Consider the following 23,564-nt stretch of genomic DNA (forward strand, 5'->3'; position numbering starts at 1 on the left):
CAACAAATAATAACCTAGTATTATTTTTTTATCTGAAACGTTAACTAGAACAAATAAAATTGAGCAGCTATGTAAGAGTTTGAACTTTGCAGAATGTTGGAGTATTGATGCACATGGGCATAAGTGGAGGATTGGCATTATTGTGGAAAAATCCAGGGGGATGTACTATAAAAGATGGAAGCAGACATTATGTTGATTTTGAGGTTAAAAACGAACAGATGGGGAGATGGAGGTACACTGGATTCTATGGGTGTCCTGAACGTTGTAGGAGACGGGAATCCTGGAATTTACTAAGAGAATTAGCTACAAAATCGAGTCTCCCATGGTGCATAATTGGGGACTTCAATGATTTGATGTTTGATGATGAAAAAGAGGAGGCAGGGAGCATCCTAGAAGACTTATGCAGGGGTTTGTAGAAACAGTCCAAGAATATGGATTGTTGGATTTAGGTTTCGTGGGGGAGAAATATACATGGGAGAAGGCGAGGGGAAAAATCAAATTGGGTGCAGAAGCGACTTGATCGTGGAATGGCTAATAAGAATTGGAGAGAGTTATTTCCGGAGGCAGAGGTTCATGTTATTGAGGTAACTATATCGGATCACCTTCCTCTATATTTGAAACTAAATAAACAGGTATACGTGCCAAAAGAACTATCGTTTTCAGTTTGAAAATATGTGGTTAAGAGAGAAGGAATGCCGCGAGATAGTTAAGAACTGGATGGGAGTGTGAGGGGAATAAAACATTGCTGGAAAAAATTAAGTTATGTGCCCTGAAGCTGCAAGAATGGGGGGAGGGCTTAGTAAGGAATATAAATCGAAGCTTATGAATTGCAGGACTCGGCTAAGAAAGCTGAGAAGTCGACGAGATGGCCATGGTGTTCAGATGTATAATGTTGTAAGGTGGGAATTTTGAGTTTACTGGAAAAAAAAGAAATATAGTGGAAACAAAGGGCTAAACAATTGTGGTTGCGTGACGGGGACCAAAATACACGATTTTTCCACAAACATGCTTCAACTCGGAAAAAGAGGAATTCTTTAAAACGAATCAAGAGTGAAGATGGGGAATGGAAAGAGACAACTGCAGAGATCCAATGAGTGGTTGAAAATTATTTCTCCGAGCTATTCAAGGCATCATCTTTGGATGGAAAATTATCCCCAAGGGAGCATGGGATACAAGTGTCTGAAAACGAAAAACTGGAATTAATTTCAGATATTACAACGGAGGAGGTAAAAAAGGTCGTTTTTTCTATGTACCCAGATAAGTCACCGGAGCCAGATGGATTCAATCCTTCCTTCTTTCAAATTTTCTGGAGTGTGGTGGAGAAAGATGTTACTCAGTTCTGTCAGCAGTTTATGAGGACAGGGGACATACCTAGTTAAATTAATCGAGCAGTGATTTTTCTGATCCCGAAAGTTAGAGTACCGCAGAGGATGACAGACCTGCGACCAATCTCGTTATGCAATATCTTGGTGAGGATTTTGTCGAAAGTGCTATCAAATAGGTTGAAATGGTGTCTCGGAGGTATCATATCAGACAAGCAAAGCGCATTCATAGAGGGCAGACTGTTAACCGATAATGCTTTATTAGCTTTTGAAGTTAATCATTATATGAGGAGACGAACGCAGGGGAATGTTGGGTTAGCAGGTTTAAAGATTGATATATCCAAAGCATATGATAAACTAGAATGGGACTTTATATATAATATGATGGTGAAGTTTGGTTTTCATGAGATTTGGATAAGCAGAATTATGAAGTTTCTTACAACAGTGTCTTATAGCTTTCTGCACAATGGTGAAGAATTTGAAAATGTCATTCCGCAGCGTGGATTACGCCAAGGTGATCCGATATCGCCTTACATTTATATATTATGTGCAGAAGGACTTAGCTCTATACTTCGCAGGAATGAAGACGCTGGACTAATTCATGGTTGTAGGGTGGCGAAAGGAGCACCAACTATCTCACATTTATTGTTCGCCGATAATTGCTACCTCTTTTTCCGTGCTACAATGTCGGAAACTGAAGTTATGAAGCGGATCTTAAGTAGATATGAGGCAATATCGGGACAGGTGGTAAATTTTAGTAAGTCAACGATAACATTCTCACCAAATACTAGAATTGCTACTAGACAGGATATTTGTAATCTACTGGGGGTTGTGGAGATTCAGACGCCTGGAAGGTACCTGAGTATACCCATGGCGATAGGACGAAACATAGTGGCTGACTTTAAATTCTTGCAGGATCAAGTGGAGCAGAAACTTCAAAGTTGGAATAACAAAACCATTTCGAGAGGTGGTAAAGTTACATTGCTTAAAACAGTTGCTCAAAGTATTCCTAACTTTTGGATGTCGTTAATGCTGATTCAATTGGAAATTTGTGATGGCATTGAGAAGCAGAATGAATTTTTATTGGTGGGGGAATGGGAATGCCGGAAAGGGAATTCGATGGATGTCTTGGGATAGATTATTTGTAGGAAAGGAAAACGGTGGTTTAGGATTCAGAAGGTTAAGGGAGTTCAATATTGCTATGTTGGCGAAACAAGCATGGAGACTTATCAATAATGAAAACTAATTAGTGACTTCTCTTATGAAAGCTCGTTACTATCCACAATCTGATTTTTTAGGGGCTTCATTGGGAACGAATCCGAGTTACGTATGACCCAGTATTTTTGAGGCACAAGGATCCATTCGACAAGGGTGTAGACGAAGGATTGGAAATGGTGAGAATACAAAAATCTGGCAGGTGCCTTGGCTACCATGTAAAGACAATGGCTTTCTAACTACAGTGCTGCCAAGGGAACTGGAATCTACGTTAGTGTGTAATTTATTTGATGATACTACTAGAAGACGGGACTATTGATATCATGCATGATATTTGCAATAATCATGATGTGGAGTTGATTAAACAGATACCAATTCCGTTGTAGAGTAGAGAAGACACATGGTACTGGATACTTGATGAAAAAGGGGAATTCAGTGTTAGGAGTTGCTACAAAGGGATACGTGGGGAAGTTGAATGCATAGATAAGAGTTTCTGGAAGCGATTGTGGGGATTACGATTGCCAGAAAGATTTTAAATTTTCTGTGGCGAATGTGTGTTAAGGTTTTACCTACTGTTGTAGCTATACAGGGTAAACACGTCAATGTTGATGAAGTATGTAGTTGGTGTCGAATGTTCAGAGAGGACGATATGCATGTAATGTTTGAATGTAGTTTTGCAAAGCAAGTCTGGGAAGCTGTGGGTTTACAACGCCTGGTGGATGTGCAGCAAAATGATACAGTGAAGAAGGTGCTGAAACGTGTACTTAATACGGGAACAACTGATCAGTGGATTATGGTGGGTTTAATCTGTTGGAGTATTTGGTGTCGAAGAAACAAATGGGTTTGGGACAAGATAAACTTATCGGTTTTTGGAGTTCGAGCTATGGCACTGAACTTGCTAACAGATTAGCAAAGGGCGAAAGAAGATGGTAATAAACATCACAATCACAACTCAACTGGTATACAAAACTGGAGTAAACCTCCTGGGGGGTGGATTAAAATAAATGTTGATGCAGCGTGCAGACCTGGAGATGATTTCGTTGGAGCAGGGTGTGTAATGCGTGATGATTGTGGAAAGTTCCTGCGAGCAAGCAGCACCAGAATTCGAGGGAAAATGCAACCTAAGATGGCTGAGGCAGTGAGTTTGAGGGAGGCTTTATCTTGGACAAAACAATGGAGGAGTAATAAATGTATTTTTGAATGTGATGCTAAACCGGTAGTCGATGCAGTGAATGGAGCAAGAGGTAAATCAATGTTTGACACGATCGTAGAGGATTATAGTTATTTGCTTAAACACTATAAGGAAGTGTTAATTACGTTTGTTCATAGGTCTGCGAATATTGTAGCCCATAAAATGGCTCAGACTACGTATTCTGAGACAGACCTTAAGGAGTGGTATGATTATACTCCTGACTTCATATCTTGTAATCTTGCTTTGGAAGAAATTTAATATATGCAAGTACGTTATTTAAAAAAAAGTCAAGTAAATTTAAAACAACTAACTTTAATATATAAAAAAATATACCTATTTGTACTCGTGTTTACGATGAATTTAAGCAAAACTTTTGAACAAGAAAAGCTATTCACCTTTTCCAAATACACGAAATTCAGTTGAGTCCAAATTGAACCTCTGAGTTAGTTGCAGTTAAAAAAGATGAACTAAACTAATGATGGCTTGGGTCGAGCAATTAGACTGAGCATTAACTCGTTGTACAGGCTAAAAATGTGGTAACCTCAAAGTACTTGTTAATTTATTATGTCATTTATGCATTTTTTTTTTCTTAACTATTATAAAATATTTGAAGTCATTATAATGGCATCTCATGCATTGAAAATGGTTAGACTGAAAATCCCAGACTTGAGAATATCAACTTTGACCAAATTAATTTGGTGTCAATTTTAGGTTTATCAGGTTTTGTTATTTAGCCTTTTACATTTTAAAAATAAAATTTATAATTTATTATTGCCTTTCTATGTTTTAGTTGAAGAAAAATGATTACAAAGCATAATAAAAAAATAAAAAAAATGTAAATTCCATAACGGTACCCGCCGATGACAAGATACTAACAAACTAAATTAACAAAAAGCTAAATTAATAGAAAAAGGTCAAGAGTCTAACAAACTAGAGTACAGTTGTATTTAAACTCGACTTTACCGTCTAGTACAAAATTGTTGACCTTTAAATACCAAGTAAACAGGAGTTTTATTCAGTATTTCCAGGATATACATCAACGAACAAAGCAACAATATCGAGAATATTATATACAGTAACATTTAAACTAATACTTGTGATTTGGAAACAACAAAGAGGCTCTCAGAATATTGGTCAAGATCACCTTTTGACTCTAGAAGAAAAAGAATTAGCACATGAACATTAACAAAGTATAAACAACGTTTTTAATTTAATTATAATTGTTAATTACAAGAAAATGAAAGCCCAAATATACTGCTGCGTACAGTATATTTGTTGTGAAAAACACGTGGCTTTGACACAGTTATAGTCTGATTTATACTATCCTGATCGATTCTTAATAAAAAATCTTACTTTTTGTAAAAGGTTTTTTTTTTTGTTTTTGTTTTAAATATATGATTTGGAGTTTAGTCCAACTTCTCTGCTTTATAAGCTCCTCATCAAACATCATTCTCACATGTCTATCAGTCTCCTCCCTTCCTCTCCAAAGTCCAAACATATATTGCACACACATTATTACAAACAAGTGTGTGTAAATATAAAAGTGCAAGAAGAAAGAACATATTGTTGAGTAAAGAAGCCTGAGGGTTAATAAAACATTTGGATCCAAGAGGAAGGGTATGGTTGTTTGATGTGTAGAATCTACAGGGCAAACACACGAAATGGGAAGAAATGAGCCGTGCAACCAAATTTACCTTCACAACAACACCACTTGTATTACCCCAATTACTTTCTTGCCATTTTTATGCAAATTATCAACCAAACATGCCGTTAAAATCTCAAAACCAGCACCTAGTTCCAAAAAGAATGACCCCTCTTCTCCAAAAGTCGGTTGCATGGGCCAGATGAAGCGTCACAATCACAACAACAAAATTAGCAGCACCGCCCCTGGAAAACTTAAATACACACAGCTCAAGAAAATGTTTTCAGGCCGAAACCTTCTCATTACAACCACTACTAATACCGGTGCGTATTGTAAAGGTAACAACAACAAGAAAATAGACACTAGTGTTCGTACAAGGCCCAGGTTTCATAATCATGGTCATGGTAATTGTGCTATGGTTGTCCCGTTGAACTTGGCTGAATTGGATCCTCCATTGCCTGTGGTCAAATTGATGTATGATCACGGTAAAGGAGGAGAGAAAGGAAGTTTATGGAAGAGAAGAGGCGGTGTAATTCCGATACAACCAATTCAGTTACCCTCCTCTGTTTCATGATATCTATAATTACATGGTTTCATACTTTTACTCTTACAAAGAAAAGTTTCTTAGCAGCAAATTATATAAATTTATATATTAGCACTTCCTTTGTATTTTGGGGAAAATACAAATCTTCTATTTTTTCATTATTGGATTCGAGAAAAGAGAAATATCACGGCAAACATCTATTACATATAATATAGCAAACGGGGGTTTCAATAAAATAATTTAATCAAGTAAAATAACTGTTATACCCCCTAAGATATAAAAATGATATTTTAACGCTCATCCTATTTATTTCGTATTAATACCTTCATTATTATAACATATTTAATTCTCTACCCATTAATAGCTAATCTTGATTATTTTATTTTACATAATATATCACATAAAAACTAATAAATGTTATTAACAAATTAATGATGTTCAAAAACTTACAAATATAACATGATTTCGTGGTATCCAAATTTTAATAATATGACATATTTTCGTATCATGTTAATTAGTATGATGGAATGACAAAATTTATTATTCATCATCAACTAAGCTTTAAGTATATGTAAATCATGTCGAGTAAATAATATATTACATAATATCAAATAATTACTTACAAATCGAATTACATGTAAATTATAGAGAAAATGCCCGAAATAATATTATTTTATATACTTGTTGTCCAAGTTATCACTTATCGAGCCGAGTGCCCTTTTGTCGAGAAGAATTCCCATTCAATAAATGCGTACACCAAACCCTATACATGCAACCACCATAACTCTAATGTCGTTCACTTTTTTCCATCTCCACCTCTTTTTCTAATCTGGCACCAAAATTCATGCTCATAACATTCTTTTATACTTTGTTAAAAATATATAAACACTTATATATACATGGCAAACTCAATCGTACATACACAAATTGACTTAATTAATTAGCCCAAATACGGGGTTTTTTTTCAAATTTGAAGTAAGTTTTATCACTAGACCATAATTTGAAATTAAGATTTGATCACTTTCTATTGAATATGATTTTTTTTAGTATGAAAATAGAGAGGTTGTATCATATCGTTGATGTACGCTAAAAAGAGAGTCGGTCGGTGGCGATGTTGTATATGTTTGGTTATTTCAGACACATATTTCGCTCGTAATTATTCTGGGCATCGTTTATTTCAACTGTGATATTTAGCGCTTTCATCATAAATTATTCACATGTCTTACACGAACTTCCTACGTACTAAACGAACATCGCACACAAATAATGGATGTTAACATCGGAACAATAATTGTCAACTTAAATTTTTTAAATAACTCGAAAATAATCGAACTTCCTACGTACAAAGCGAATACATCACACAAAAATAGAGGATGCTAACCCGGAACAATTATTTCTAACTTAATTTTTTGAAAACTCGAAAAAAATATAAAATCAATAAAAAAATTACATTTATTCTAGAACTTGCCCGTGCCTCGCACGGGTTTTGAAACTAGTTATTACATAACAAGGCATCATACATTGCCTTGTTTGATATGTGAAACCTTCATCTCACTTAAAAAATGCTCATTTGTAGAGAAATTAATGAGCATGCTCGACTTTATAAATGATTGTAGATGTCAGATGTGTCAAACCCTGGTCATTTGTGATAACAAAATTTATCCCTTTTTCTGTGCCGAGCTGAGCCGAATACTGTCTGGCTCCGCTCGAACTCGATTAGAATAGTTCGGATATAAACTCGAGCTCGAGCTCGACTGAACTTTTAGTTTCAAGTTCGAAACTCGGTTCGTAAAAGGTTCGGTAGGCTCGAGTTCGACTCGAAATCTCGAATTAATTTACTAAATATTAACAAAAATTTGAAATATGATCGATTCGGCTCGAGTTCGGCTTGAGTTCGACTCGAGTTCGACTCGATAAAAATAAATAATATATAAAAAATATTAAATATTTAAATAAAAATATATTTATAATAAAAAAATTAAAAAATAATAGAGACTCGATAAGGCTCGCGAACCTTACGAGCCGAATAATTTGAAGCTCGAGCTCAGCTCGGTTAAAAATTAGAAAAGTTCGAGCTCGGCTCGATTATTTTCGAGTTGAATTCGAATTTTTAAAGAGCCGAGCTCGAGTAGCTCACGAACAGTTTGACTCGTTTACACCCGTACCCCATACTACCCGGTTCTTAAAACGAAGAAAATTGAGTATCTGAGTGAGGGGTCATTTGGCAAATCTAAGTGATTTATATCTGAATGATTATTATTTCTGTATATATAAATCATATAATCTGAACTATGAATGAATAATGTTATTTGACAAATAAATTTTTACACTATGTGAATATCGTTTTTTCTCAGTTTTATTTATTTAATTTAAACAAATTTAAAATAAATATAATTCTCGAGTCATATAATAAATTTCAATAAAATACGTGCATGTTTTTTTTTTTTGTAAATCATTGAAATAAATATTTGAACATTTAGAAATTAATTTTTAAATTTAAAAAATCGAATGTCAAATCATTCAAAACCAATGGGGCAATGTCATTAATTTTTGACATCGTTATTATATAAAAATATATATTTTTTGGATAACCTTTTATATATTTTTTAAAATAATAATAATAATCATCAACTTATCATTGAAATGGCTACGTAAACTGAAGTACTAATTTTATATGTTGTATATGCAGGGTAAACACCTGAACGAGTTCAGGTAACTTTTTGGAAATAAATAATTCATGAAGTTAAATTATTATCCAATCAGGCTGAATGGTAAGAATCGCTCAGATAAAACTTATTCAGATAGAATTAGGGGTTAACAAATGACCCCTAAACTACTTTCGGTTCTTCTCACAATTCTTTCAAAATTTTAAAAATAAATTAAAGTAAATGGTAATATATATAAATTAGATATATTATACTTCAAAAATTAAATAAAACTACATTAGATTCAAATTACTAACATCCTTTTTTTATAAATCAAGAGCAAACCTTAGATATAAGTAGATAGGCTTATTTCGTTTAATGGTTATCATTAATGATTGTTTAAATGTAAAACTTGGTCGCACAAAATAATAATGGTCTATAATTGCTGCTGTTTGTTCCGGCTCTCACTTTTTTCTCTAGCATCTCTTTCTTTCTTCCACGAAAAAATTATGATTACTATTCATCGAAATAAAAATTTGAAAAATTACAGTTAAATTTACTTATTTTATAAATATCATATAATCTTTTTTAACAAATATCTACCTATTATTCACTTTTTGTGTCTTTATTTTATTGCGAGTCTTTTCACTATAGTCAATTGTTAGGTCAGTCATCGAGTCACCTGAATATTTAATTTTGTTCTTTTAAATCTTAAGGGTGGTAGATGAAGAATTCGAATAAGATCTTATATTTTTTAATATTATTCCTAAATCGTACGATACATGTAATCAATCTCAATATAAATGATAAATAATTAAATTAAATTAATTGGGTGAAAGGACTAAAATTCGAAACCATTTTATAAACCAAGTCCTGATATCATGTTATAACTGATTATACTAAAATTTTTAAAAGATATAAGAAGGTTCAAACAAAATAACAAATTGATATAGAATGGTCCGAACACGATAACTGATTGACTGTCAGATTGTTTTGTAATAGATGGTGTTTGTTTGCTAGTGTTTGTTTAACATGTTAAATACTTTTGATATGATTGTTTTGTTAATTCTGTTATGACTTATGAGTAGGCAGTCAAATTTTTTAACGAATAACCTTATAAGGTATAGCTGAACCTCGATGATAATCGATAATTTTGTTAAAATAATATATTTATCTGATTTTAACATAATGAATATATTATATTTTATCTATTATATTTTTAATCTTGATAAAGTAATAAACTAGTTAAAATAATATTTTTTTATCGATTCCAACCCTATTATTTTAAAAAAATTTAAGTATAATTTATTTCTTATGAAAATTGTATTTTAGGTTACAAACGTGGATTGACTAAATATACATATAGATTGGATGATAAATTTTTATTTATTAAAAATATCCCTTACAATTCCTGCTCATTTTTTGGGATTTATAATTCAAATATTCTATTAATGAAATGTTAAAAAAAATCTTAACTTGATTCATAATTTCCCAATACTAGCATGTATATTTTGAGTATATTTAGTGATATTAAATCTAGTTCTACTCGTGATTATCATAATTATCTATATTTTTTGTTGTAATATAGTTTATAATTTAATTATGGATAAGAAGACTAGTTTAATGACTCCTTCCTCTTCCTAATATACATGGGCGGGATTACAAAATTAAAAATCCCTAAAAAAACACAATATTCATGATTCCCTTTAAAAAAAGTAAAAATAATTTTATTTTATTTAAATAAAATCTAGAAAATGTAAAAAAAAAATAAGGCCCAATTTTTTAAAGTGTAAACGTTTGATGTTATATGACAGATACCTCATGCCTGAAACCTAGCAATTCACTCAATCATATTCATATCATCATCTGATCTGATCTGATTACTGCACACACGTATAGGCGATGGATTTGGGTGAATTGTGGACAATATTCGGACCTGGACTCGCCGGAGCTGTGTTCGGAGCCGGCTGGTGGTTCTGGGTGGACGCCGTGGTTTGCAGTGCTGTCGCCGTGTCGTTTCTACACTATCTACCTGGTATATTCGCATCACTAGCTGCTTTGATGTTTAATTGTGTTAGAAGAGAAGATATTGATTACTCTCCCTACGATGATGGCGAATGGAGGTTTGCCCCCCCCCCTCTCTCCCTCGTTATGTCAATTTACGGCCGATGTTTATTTTACTTGAATTGATTAGTTTCGACTTCGAGTAAACTTAATTCAATGTTAGAGGCTGGGTTAATAAAGAGGACCCAAGTCCTCTGATCTGTTGAGCTTTTAGGCGGACTTGCTGTAGTCTACCTCCATTTAGATGTTTAGGGTACTGATCAGTTTAAACAACCTATTTTACTCACATTTTATCCACTCCTATTATCAACTAATGCTGGAACCAAGAACGCTATCAATTATTATCCGGGTTAAATGACAATTTGGTCACCACTAACTTTCAATTGGGTCATCAACGTCTATTTCCCATTTAATCATCTTGATTTCATAAAGTCCCCTTTTTCAAATCTTCATCTTCTCCCTCCTTCCTTGTTTCTTGTTCCTTCTTCCTTCTTCCACACAAACAAATTAAGAACCCTAATTTTACAACATAAAAACATGTACATCCATACAACTTAGCAAAAGTGAAGGAACATATCACCTTAATTGAATTGAATGGAAAAAGTTTATCATCTTCGGCAAACATTATCTTCATCTTCAATAATGGCGATTTCATCTTTTTCATCAGTTGGTTGAGTTACACAAACCTTAACACTCGATCGAGTTCGTACCATCTTTGCAATTAGGTTTTAGGATGAGTTAGGTGCATTTTTTATTAGGGATTTGATTATTAGATAAGTACGTTTTAATTTAGAATATAGATTATATGGGGTATGAGTTATAACTGGGTCGAGTTTTTTTATAACATGGTGGTTTTATAATTGGGCGGGTTATTTGTGTGATGTGGCTGGCTGATCTGGTGCAATTTAACAGAGATCCGTATAAATTCAGTTTAACGCCATTTAACGGTCATGAAAGTTTTAATGTCTATAATGATTAAATTAAATACTTTATTAGTTATGTGACCTGACTTGAAGTTTTTTCAGTTCGATGAATCAATTGAAAGTTAGTGGTAAGTTGAGTGACCAAAATGCCATTTAACCCATTATTATCCCATGAAACGTTGTTAATCCATCTCTTTATGCGTTTTAATATATAAAATGACCTTCCCTTGTTATTCCAACGTTTCTAATGTTTTAATTGTGTTCTTCCTGTACGATTAATTTACGGCGATGTTTATTTTACATAAATTGATTAGTTTCGACTTCGAGTAAACTTAATTTAATGTTAGAGGTTGGGTTCATAAAGAGGACCCAAGTACTCTGATGATCTATTGAGCTTGTAGGCTGAGTTGCAGTAGCCTACCTCCAATTAGATGTTTAGGGTACTGATCAGTTTAAACAACCTATTTTATTCACATTTATTCATTCCTATTATCAACTAATGCTGGAACCAAGAACGCTATCAATTATTATTCGGGTTAAATAGCAATTTGGTCACTCAACTGACCACTAGCTTTCAGTTGGGCATCGAACTGAAAAAGCTTTCGGTCAAATCATTAAACAAGTAATAATTTTCAATCAGGCCATTAGCAAACCAATGTCAGTAAGTAATGGACGGAAAGATGAATTAGCGTGGTGACTGTGTTTTTTTTCCAACTGGCATGGCAGCTCAGTAAACAGTAAACCCTATACCCGACCCGACCACCTAACCCTCAACGTCTATTTCCCATTTAATCATTTTAATTTCATAAAATCCCCTTTTTTAATTCTCCATCTTCTCCCTTATTACTTGTTCCTTCTTCCACGCAAACAAATTAAGAACCCTAATTTTACCATATAAAAACTTGTACATCCATACAACTAAACAGAAGTGAAGGAACATATAGCCCTAATTGAATGGCAAAAGTTCATCATCTTCGGTAAACATTATCTTCTTCTTGTTCATCGGTTAGTTGAGTTACACAAACCTTAACACTCGATTGAGTTCGTACCATCTTTGCAATTAGGTTTTAGGATGAGTTTGGTGCGTTTTTTTATTGGGGATTTGATTATCAGATAAGTGAGTTTTAATTTAGAATATAGATTATATGGGTATGGGTTATAACTGGGTCGGGTTTTTTATAACATGGTGGTTTTCTAATTGGGCGGGTTATTTGTGTGATCTGGCTGGCTGATCTGGTGCATTTAACAGAGATCCGTATAAAGGCAACGCCATTTAACGGTCGTGAAAGTTTTAACGTCTATAATGATTAAATTTAATACTTTTATTAGTTATGTGACCTGACTGAGTTTTTTCAATTCGATGACCCAATTAAAAGTTAATAGTAAGTTGAGTGACCGAAATGCCATTTAACCCATTATCATCCTACGACCGTTGTTAATCCATCTCTTTATGCGTTTTAATATATAAAATGACATTCCCTTGTTATTTCAATGTTTTAAGGTTCTCTAGCTATTGATCTTTTTTTTTATTTGTCACAAAGATAATGCTACATTTAAATGTTGAAAAATCTTATAATTATCCAGGGGTATGGTTACTCTTGTGCTTTTAGTGGTGTCCACGTGCAGTTTTATATAACAAAATCTGATTTTCAGGGATAAAAATCTTCGATATATTACGTTTTTTTGCTTGTGTTGTGTACTGTGGATTTGTAATGCTTCATTCTCTGATTTTTAAAATATCTTAAATAACATGTCCACAAGTTTGTCTCCACATGCTTTCTGAAATGAAGTCGCCTCCAATTATTTACATTATATTCACTTCTTGTGCATTGAAGAAGACTACTGCTCTTCACTAATGCAAATTTCTGGGTTGCAGATTAAAGCTTTGGCTTTTCCTCGCTTATGTTATCTCATTTGTCTCTTTGGCGGCTTCGGTGGGACTATTGATACAAGACGCACTTGAGGAATCAGGCCCATCAGCATGGACAGGAACTGCTGGTGTATTTCAATGTGTGTTTGTTCTGATTAGGTAAATTGCAGATGAATTTTGCCCCAGTTATTTTGATTCTTATGGAGGGCTTTCTTTTTACAACCCTTGAGCTATCCTTCAGCCGCTTCTCCCAATTTAATAATCTTATAGCATTTGTTGTGAAGTAAACTCTAGGTCCATCTCAGAAAAGTGATGTCTACATCTGATTGTCAAGTAGATCATGTTGGAAATAAAGTTCATTCATGTGCACATGCTTCCAAACACTTAATACTCTCATTCTCTGCACATAATGCTTTGGATTCTTCGTACGTGAACTATGAATGTGTCTCACGCTATACTCTAATGTTTTATTAACCGAAATTTAATCTGCTGCAGTGGGCTGATTTACTGGACTTCTCACACCGAGTAATAAGTTTCTGAATCATGTGATTTGGAGCTGAGAAAATAGCTGCTCAAGTGTTCTCTGCAATGTACCATCTGCGCAGAATGAAACTGTTCTGCACTTCTTCCTTTGTAAATCTCTTCTTAGTATACAAGTTTGGTAGTTCCTGTAATTGTTGCTCTTTGTCTTGGATTGGCACGTTTGGTGAAAGCTACCTATTCTATATGTATAGTATATAATTACTTACGAGGGTCCTCAGTTGCTTTGGCATTCCACGCATTACACATTGTATTTTCCAAGAAGCTCGACAAATATCTTCCAACGAAACTCTATCTTATATTTGCCGCCTGTACTGTTTGGGTGCTCAAGTTGCATAGAGATTCGAATATGTGACTAGTTCTTACAATATGGATTGACAGAGATGCCAATGCCATCAATACGCCATTAGTACAGACCACAGTGTGTTAGGAAAATCACACATGAATTCACAATTAGTAAATATTTAGCAAGAGGGGAAGAAGAAATACCGTGAACTTATACTTCCTCTGTTTTTTTTTATAATTGTCATTTTACTTTCGTGCACAGGGTTTAAAGTTTTTTGACTGCTTAGCTAAAATAATTATTTAAAAAAAAAATTAATTATGAAATTTTATGTAAGTTATATATTTTTATTCAGAAAAAAATAATTATTTTTACTATATGGTCAAAACACGTTCAAATATGTACAAATAAATATTAAATGTCAAATATATAAAAAACGGAGGGACTAAAATATTTTATGTGGTACATTAGTTGACGCAATTTTTTTGAAATAATTCAAGATCAAACAAATCAAATGAATCAATAGTAACACAAAATTTTTGAAATAATTCAAGATCAAACAAATCAATAGTAAAAAATAACATCACATGTGACGATTCAGTCTTGTTTGTCCAGTTTAATACTGTTATCGAGTACTTTCATATTTTCTTGTGACGGTAGTAAATTTGTAAAATAAAAATAAAAAACAAATAAAAAAATCAATTTAATACTCATATCGTAATAAATCAACATTTATAATAATTAATAATTGCCCTAAATAATGATTTAAATTAAAATTCAATGAATAGATAATTCTCCATAATTCTTCGTTGTTAGTTGGACCGAGCACAGCCGACAGTAAACTTTTGAGGGAAATTACTGCTCAAGTCCTGATAGGGTGGCACTGCCGTTCAATCCGTTAAATTATTAGGACACACCTTATTAGTATTTACCTGGACTGGAAGTGATGATATAGCAGTTGATAAAAATAATACTAATATCCCACCAAAGTGGACCCCAATCTTCATCCCGCGTTTCATTTCCTCCCTCATCACCTTCTTCCACCGTTTACCAAAAGTCTCCTCTCTCTCTCTCTCTCTCTCTCTCTCTCTCTCTCTCTCTCTCTCTCCGCTCTTATTCTTATTCGTCTTAAAATCTTGATTCCCCAAATCACAACCCTAATAAAAAACCCACCTTTGATGGGTGAATTTCACCATGTATCACTTACCTAAAATCTTTAATTACACAAGCAGCCCTAAACGCAACAAGCTCAAACGAGGAGGCCCTAAGCTCCAGCGTGTGAATGCTCAAAAGGGTATTGATTACACTCCTAGAGAGACCAAATCACTTGATTTGGATACTACTAGCTTTAGAATTCAAGGTACTGATGAAGGTGAACTTGATAGGGTTTATCAAAGTTTGGGTCTTTCTGGTCCTGATGATCTTGGTATTTCTCTTCTTGATTGGGAGGCTCGAAAGAACAACCTCGCCTGCTTTTCGGGTGTTTCCGAGGTAAAAAGTTTGGATCTTGATTGTTGTGATAATAGGGTTGATAGTTTTAATCATATTGTTAGAATTGGTAGTCATGTAGATGATTGTAATGATAAGATTCAGAGTGAAAATGAATTTCAGCATGTTTATGTGGTTAAAAGTAATGTTGGGAGAAATGGGATTAAGGGTGTTAGGCCCCATGTTTTGATTCCTCCGGTTGATGGGGTGCCGTATAGTATACCGATGTATGATATGAAGTTGTTTGTTCCGGAAGTTGGGGTAGATGTTGATGATGATGTGGATAATATGCTCATTGGTGGTGGTAGGAGAGGGATTAAGGGTTTTAGGCCGCCTGGTTTGATGACTCCACCTGATACAATGAGGTATAATGTGTCAAGTTATGTTTCAGACTCGTATGTTCCAGAAGAGAGGGGAGGTGATGTTGAGGACGAGGTGGATAATGAGGAGTTTGGTGAGAACGAGTCTTGTTCATTCACAACTAATGATGATGATTCTTCAAGTACTACTACTGAGAATATATCTCCGACTGTAAGGACTAGGAGTATTGATGGTTCAAGTGCTAGGACTGAACCTCCATCATATATTTCTCCAAATGGGAGGGTTAGACGGATTGTTAACAATTGGACAAAGGGAAGGCTGCTGGGACGGGGATCCTTTGGGTCGGTGTATGAAGGAATTGCTGAGTAAGTGGTAGCTTATACTATGTTGTCGATCTTATAACTCATTATTTCATCTCTTATTTGTTTTTATGCAAAATATCAAGTTCACAAATCAGACTTGAAGCTTCACTTTTCTATCTTATATTAATATTTGCTTGTACAAGCCAGGTTCTGTTATGTGTGCTCCTAAGTAAAACGCCTTTAGGTTTAACCTAGTAGATACAAATTTCCATTTGACATTTTTGATCAGCAAAAACTGACTGATGTACTCCACCATGGGCCAACTGATGATTTTTGACAAACTTCTGTTTGAGATTGTCCTTCTTTCTGAAGGTTTTCTTGTCTTTTTGCGGAAATTAATTTGCCAATTTTGTTGCAGTATTGCTATTTTATTGTGTAACCTTTTTCTCTTATTCTTATGTATCTTCTTTTTATCAGATGAGATTCATTTTAATACTTTTGTGGAACATTATTTATCTTTTGCAGTGGTGGCTTCTTTTTGGCGGTAAAGGAAGTTTCTTTGCTTGATGAAGGTGTCCAGGGAAGGCAAAGTATCTATCAACTTGAACAGGTGAGTGGCCAATCTTGTACCAAATCAATTCTTGAATTCTTCCATTTCAGATTCACTGTTAAGGAATCTTTATTATGCATTCTGCTGAGAATATTCTTCCTCATCTGCTTTTTATCTTTGTAGGAAATTTCTCTTCTCAGTAAGTTTGAGCATGAGAACATTGTACAATATTATGGCACATATAAGGTATGTTTCTTGCTTATCTTGGATTTCCTTTTATAAATATTCTAGTGTGGAATGTGAACATTAAAAATCCTTATCCTTGACAAGACAACTGGGAAAAGATGCGAATATTTAGGACTATATTGGATTTTTTCTAGATGTTGCAATTGTCACTTTCGTATCTTTTTGTCATTCTTCAGTAATCTTTACTATGGTTTCTTATTTTATATCTTTACTATCTTATTTTACCAAGCTACACATGCATTTCTATGTTCTCAGGATGAATCAACTCTTTATATCTTTCTTGAGTTAGCAAGCAAAGGTTCACTTTTGAACCTTTATCAGCAGTACCATCTTAGAGATGCCACAGCCTCAGCGTACACGAGGCAGATTTTGCTTGGTTTAAAGTATCTTCATGACCGAAATGTTGTGCACAGGTTGGCCATTAGGAAACCAACATGTTACTTGATTTTAAACGTTTGTAGCAATCAGGACTCAGGAGTCTTCCTTTTTTCTTTTATATGCTGAATGTCCATGCATCTGATAATCCTTATTAGTGCAACAATTATGGTAAATTGGGTTGGAAAATATAACAGCACAAGCTTGATTGTTTCATCTTGTGAGAATATTTTCATATTCCTTAACCTATTTATAAGTGGATGTAGTATTTGCCTCTTGACACTTTTTTTTGTGATTATTGGAAGATGGGCGAAAAGGAGTTCACTTTCCTTTGGAACATTGATTAAAGAAGAAGTTTATAATGCAATTATCTTAATAACAGCTGAGATGCACTATCACAGAACATCCCCAAAAATATTTGCCAGGAGTCCGATAGATAAATTTTAGAGCTGTGGCTTTATTTTCTTGCATGTGTTAAATGATGTTTCTCGGTTGGTTCATGAATATATTGAGCTTGAAAAAAATAAGACATTCCAGTTTAGTGTATTAGGTTTATCTGCTTTTACTGTACATGGATGTAACTAATTATTATTTGTTTATAAATATCTTTTCACTTTGAGATATGGTTTTATACTGTAATAATCAGTTATCTACTTAGCACCAGGGGTATGTAACTAATTATTGTTTATTATTTGGGGAAGGGATAAGTGGAAGCCATAACCAATGTTGGCTATAGATATAAGCACGTATGATTTTTATGTGACGATATAATTGTGTGGATCTGATATACAATTTTACATACATAAACATAGGTGCAAGTCAAATTTGAGAAATTTTAAATGAATATTTCCATAATTATAGTGAATAAAACTGATATATCTTTACCTTTAAATGTGCACTATAAATATAAATTATGTAATAATTTTAAATTTGTTATATTATATGGAAATCGATATACACCTTCATTTATTAATGTGAATAATATCACTACGGTTGGATTGTCTCAGCTTTCAAACCTATTTGTTATCTCTCTTCAAGAAAATACTACTGGTCCTATATCAGTGATCATTCCTTGCTTTGTTTCCAGAGATATCAAATGTGCAAATATTTTGGTCGATACCAACGGAACTGTCAAACTTGCAGATTTTGGGTTGGCAAAGGTTTGATCTGCTCTTCGTACATATTTCAGCTATTTTATCTCATTTCTTTTATCTATGTTGAAGTTACATGTCTCTCTGCAGTCAACCAACGATGTGCAATCCTGCAAGGGTACTGCTTTTTGGATGGCTCCTGAGGTTCGTTTACCTTTGTCCTTGTTATTTAGGATCAAATGTAGTTTATGTTGTGTGTGTGTATAATAATAATAATTTGTTAGGATCTAGTGCTATCTAGTAGGGGGTATTGAGTTATGTGTATGATTAGATGTGTAAATCATTTTTTTTGTAACATGATAAAATTAGAATCATATAGGTCATATTATATAACTGGGATGTACAACCTGGGGAGGGAGAGATGTTTAAGAGACCTGGCCCCTAATTTTTGTTACTATTCCGGCAGGACCATGTGGCTAAATCCCCCCCCCCCCCTCCCCAAAAAAAACCCACTTTCTGAAATAAGTGACAAAATAACCATTTTCGGGTGTATCGTCCAATTTTGATAACTTTACTGGAACAAAACGAATGCAACCAAGTTTAGGATATTCGGGAGGCCTGATCTCTTCCAACTAGATCAGAGTTCACACAAATATGATAATGAAACCCTAACATTGTGTTCCCCTCTTTATCTGCTTTCCTCGTGCCTCTCTCCTTATAATTAATTTAATTCTTTTTCTCCTAAAATTTTCTCCCTGCATTTTCCATGCTACCCTTCTGTGCGCGTCTTTTAAGTCAACAACTCTGGAGGCTATTTAGTGCAATGTATTACAGTGTTAGAAATTGTTGAAGTCATGGAAATATTCGAATTTTTTTGATTCTTTTTCGAAATCATGTGCGTGATTATTAATCTCGACTAATATCTAGTGTAGTATCTTCAGTTCTGTTGGTAAGTGTGTGGTTGTATGTATGTGTTCACTTAAGAGTGTAGAGTATGTAGGGCCTGTATGAGCTTTAATCATTTTCTCCTGCTTCCAGTGTATTCATAACCTGCTGTTAAATTGTAAATGCTTACAACTGCAAAGTCATGTGTAGATGGAAAATATGAATTGTAGTAAAGAGTAGGAAAAACGTTACATAAATCTAATTTTCCAAACAAACAAAGTCAATCATATATTCATATGTAGCCACTCTTCTCAATCGCTCTCATATTAATAAAAAATAATGGTAGAATCTATAATAGTGATCGATGTATCCAGTATATTCCAGGCATTTCCCTGTAATAAGTTCTTCTCATCCTTAGAGATTATTTCCCCGCTAATAATTTCTTCGAGTTTTCAACACAAGCACTTTTATTTGTAGCCAAATGACTTTTCTGCTATGATATCTTGTTAACGAAATTACTCTAAAATGGTTGTACGTGAGTTTTATGTCTGGTTGTGTTTTCTAACTTATGGTCAGTTGGTTGCAATATTTCCATTCATCATTAAACGCAGTACATCATTTTTTCAATATGTTTCGTTTTGGAAAAAACCTATAATTTGAGGTTGTCAACATAGCATGTTTCAATTCTGAATAATGGGCTCTCATTCGTTGAAGTCAAAATTCCGAAATGACAATGTGTTTATCTAAACTGGTGAATTGGGTTTATGAGGTTTTCATCTTTCAACGTCAGGGTGGGGGTTTTTTATTTTTCTCCGTTAGGGCGGGTAAGCCAGATGGTTTTGAAACTGATATTTTTATGTAAAAATTTAAGTGTGCCATGGAATGACAATGCGTGTATCTAAACTGGTGAATTGGGTTCTTGAGTTTCCATCGTTCTTCAATAGGATGAGGGTTTTTCATTTTTCTCCGCTAGGGTGTGTAAGCCAGACGGTTTTGAAACTCTTATTTTTATCAAAATTTAAGTGCGCCATGGATGCAGGGGTTTTGGTTTTAAATATGGAGATTTATTTATGCAGGTTATCAAAGGAAGTGGTTATGGGCTCGCAGCAGATATCTGGAGTCTTGGGTGTACAGTTCTGGAGATGTTGACGAGTCAGCTTCCATACCATCCTTTAGAATGTGTATGTTGAAACTTTTCTTTGTATATTCTTTTTTCCTGCCCAGCCTTCAAGCTCATTGATGGTTATAGTTTTCTGATTTATAAGAAATAATGCAACTGTTGATTACCTGGGACTGGAGAGAGAGAAATTTCTAGAAATCAAAAAAATCTGTTTCTCCGTGTAAAGGAGTTATTGAAGATAATAGATATAGATTATAACAATTTATCAGAAAAGGAAAGGATTAGGATGGCTGAAATTTGTGATGTGGGGAGGAACTCTGGTTGTTAGCAACTGATTTAATCTTTGACCTAATTCCGAAGCTTACATGGCTAGCTATATTGCTCACAGTGTTTTTTTCCCAATTAGATTATTGTATTGTACAATTTTTGAATATTTTACCCTAGTTGTTGCAGAGTTTAAGACTCTGCCAATATACTTAGTAGTTTGACCATATTTTCTTTCAATGACGTTACAGATGCAGGCAGTTTATAGGATAGGGAAGTCGATTCCACCGGATGTCCCTAACTCTCTCTCCAAGGATGCACGAGATTTCATATTGAAGTGCCTACAACTTGACCCAAGTTCTCGTCCCACGGCTGCTCAGCTCTTGGACCATTCCTTTGTCAAGGGGCGACTCCTTTCATCATCAGAACTAGAATCACCTCACAATCCTCGTAGACAGGCTAGATGATTAAAGCAACTTTGGTAGTCGAGGAAAAAGGTAGTCTCTCTTTAAAATTGTGAAGTAGGGATTCGTAAAACCTGAAAATGCTTTAAATGATTCAACAAATAAATTTAATAATATGTAGAAGTTACTAAATTCTCTGGTCATGTCTTGCGGCTTATGCTGGGAGCCTGGGACCCATGATCATCCTTTAATATACCCCTTCAACATGTGTTGGCAAGTATTTAAATTGCCACGCATCTTGTTTTTCGTGGGATAATTGTGTTATCTTTCAACCTATTTAACATGCCAATCTTATAAAAAAAATAGTTAATACAAAATTCTCCTCCATCTCTGCATGTATTTTTTTTTAAAAAAAATTGTGTGATTATATCCATTTACCCAATTTACTGACAATTCGGTTTTGGACAATTGGCATCAGGTATCTTTTTGTTTGATACCAAGCTGAGTTGGTTATATGCTAACAGGAAGTTGAGTTCTAGCCACTGCCATATAAATGATTGGGCATGTGAATTGGGCATGTTTCACGTCGTATACAGTAATCAGTGAAAACGACTTTGTAGAATAGTATCATATATGGATGCAGAAGCCTGTTTGCTGTTAGAAGTTAAATTAGTATAATATAGTTCAAGCCTTTCTTGATGTCCTAGTTTGCAGTAGTTTCTCCAGTAAATCTGTTGTATAACTCAATGTTGTCGATTTTACTTCATTCTTTTTGCAAGGTGAGCGTATGTTATGTTGTGATTAAGCAATAGGTTGTATGCTTGGTCAACCAATCATTGTAAATATCATGTATCAGGAGAGAGCCTGCAAGTTAACATTCTGTTGATTTCTAACAGGTTTGATTTCTTGCATGAATATGGGCAAATATTTTGTTTTCTTGCATTGTCTTATACTTCTGGCCAGAAGTACATATTTCTGAAGTGTCTTTTGTTTAGGCCAGGACACAGAGGCGAATACAGATTTGAATATACTCCCTACCAAATTAAGTGTTGCAGATAATATTACATGAAAAGAAGGAATATGTGACATCTCCATATTATTACCAGTGGTATTAATGTATCTACGTATTATAATGGATTTTTTAATGGATTCTTCCATTGTTAGAGAAAAGGAGCTGGCTATGTACTTATGTATGATTTAAATTCAATCCTCGATAAACAAACATGTACACAAATGAGATATATAGTATGATGTGCAGACAGTTTACCCAAGTTAAAAGAAGACTGTGCCTTGTGCAGAAGCCATTCAAAGGCCTGCAATTAGAGGTGGCCAATTGTGCGGGTTTGAACCGCACAACCGGGACCGGCTCGTTCTAAAACCGGTATTTATTCGGTCCGGTTCGGCTCGCTAAAAACCCGCACAATTCGTTAGAAGTAACGAGCCGATTACGAGTTAGGAAACAGAAAACCAGGCCGCACAGTCCGCACGAACCGAACGACCCGGACGAACCCGCACGGCCCGCCCGCGATTCTAGTAGAGGAGTAGTTGTTAGGTGGCTGATTAAAGGATTCTATGTACACAGAATATAATATATTAATAAATTATAATATATTATTTACTAAAGCTACTAAAACTAACAAGTGGACTATACTATATTATCAATAGTTGGGTGCAAAACACAGACGAAAAAGGAGGGTGCAAAACACGCGGCCAGGTAAACCGCACAAAACCCGCACGACTCGTTCGTGGTTTTTTGACAGGCGGTCCTGAACTCAGTTTCGTCGATTCGAGCCCGGCCCGAGCCCGGTTCACTTGCTGACAGGCCGGTCCAGTGTTACGTTTTCCAGTGTTGAACCCGTGTGCGGCCCGGCCCGGCACGCACGGACCTGCACATGTGGCCACCTCTACCTGCAATGTGCTTATAGCATGCTGTAGGTAGTTGTGATGAGCTACTGCATGATCGTTCAGAGCTTTTTTTTTAAATATTGATGTTTATCATAAGCTTTTGTGCTGGTACTTTGTAAATCTGTCAAATATACTGGGAAACAGCCCAGTGGATATTGTCAGGGGACAATTATTCGCACAGCCCCAGTGCTGATAACTATCTCAAATTCAAAACATTTGTTCCATTAACATCAAGAAAAGAGCAGAAAAATTCTTGTTTGAATATAGCATCAGATTCTACACAACTTACTCTAACTACATGCATAAAGGATTGAACAATTTGAGGCATCAATTCATTTTTTATCTCTTCTATGGTCTTTCCTTGAAATAGTGC

General features: G+C 34.6%; 4 protein-coding genes across 4 annotated transcripts; all 4 read left to right on the plus strand.

The window, feature by feature from the left end:
• Nucleotides 1-3,087: 3,087 nt before the first annotated feature.
• LOC141714348 (uncharacterized) lies at nucleotides 3,088-3,987 on the plus strand. The gene is made up of 2 exons (XM_074517872.1): nucleotides 3,088-3,333; nucleotides 3,448-3,987. Exons 1-2 carry the CDS (start codon nucleotides 3,088-3,090, stop codon nucleotides 3,985-3,987), a joined length of 786 nt encoding a protein of 261 aa, XP_074373973.1.
• A 1,403-nt stretch (nucleotides 3,988-5,390) lies between these two features.
• Nucleotides 5,391-5,945, plus strand: LOC141714349 (uncharacterized). The gene has a single exon (XM_074517873.1). It carries the CDS (start codon nucleotides 5,391-5,393, stop codon nucleotides 5,943-5,945), a length of 555 nt encoding a protein of 184 aa, XP_074373974.1.
• A 4,399-nt stretch (nucleotides 5,946-10,344) lies between these two features.
• LOC141712454 (uncharacterized) lies at nucleotides 10,345-14,165 on the plus strand. Its single transcript, XM_074515399.1, has 3 exons — nucleotides 10,345-10,683; nucleotides 13,424-13,576; nucleotides 13,913-14,165. The coding sequence occupies exons 1-3, from the start codon at nucleotides 10,463-10,465 to the stop codon at nucleotides 13,944-13,946; spliced, it is 408 nt and encodes a 135-aa protein (XP_074371500.1). The 5' UTR covers nucleotides 10,345-10,462; the 3' UTR covers nucleotides 13,947-14,165.
• A 1,040-nt stretch (nucleotides 14,166-15,205) lies between these two features.
• Nucleotides 15,206-22,228, plus strand: LOC141712453 (mitogen-activated protein kinase kinase kinase 1-like). Its single transcript, XM_074515398.1, has 9 exons — nucleotides 15,206-16,414; nucleotides 16,877-16,961; nucleotides 17,085-17,147; nucleotides 17,403-17,560; nucleotides 18,610-18,682; nucleotides 18,764-18,817; nucleotides 20,575-20,679; nucleotides 21,134-21,379; nucleotides 21,765-22,228. Exons 1-8 carry the CDS (start codon nucleotides 15,435-15,437, stop codon nucleotides 21,347-21,349), a joined length of 1,734 nt encoding a protein of 577 aa, XP_074371499.1. The 5' UTR covers nucleotides 15,206-15,434; the 3' UTR covers nucleotides 21,350-21,379; nucleotides 21,765-22,228.
• The last annotated feature ends 1,336 nt before the right edge of the window (nucleotides 22,229-23,564 follow it).

The sequence above is a fragment of the Apium graveolens genome, chromosome 3 (assembly GCF_009905375.1).
Source record: "Apium graveolens cultivar Ventura chromosome 3, ASM990537v1, whole genome shotgun sequence".
NCBI classification, from domain to species: Eukaryota; Viridiplantae; Streptophyta; class Magnoliopsida; order Apiales; family Apiaceae; genus Apium; species Apium graveolens.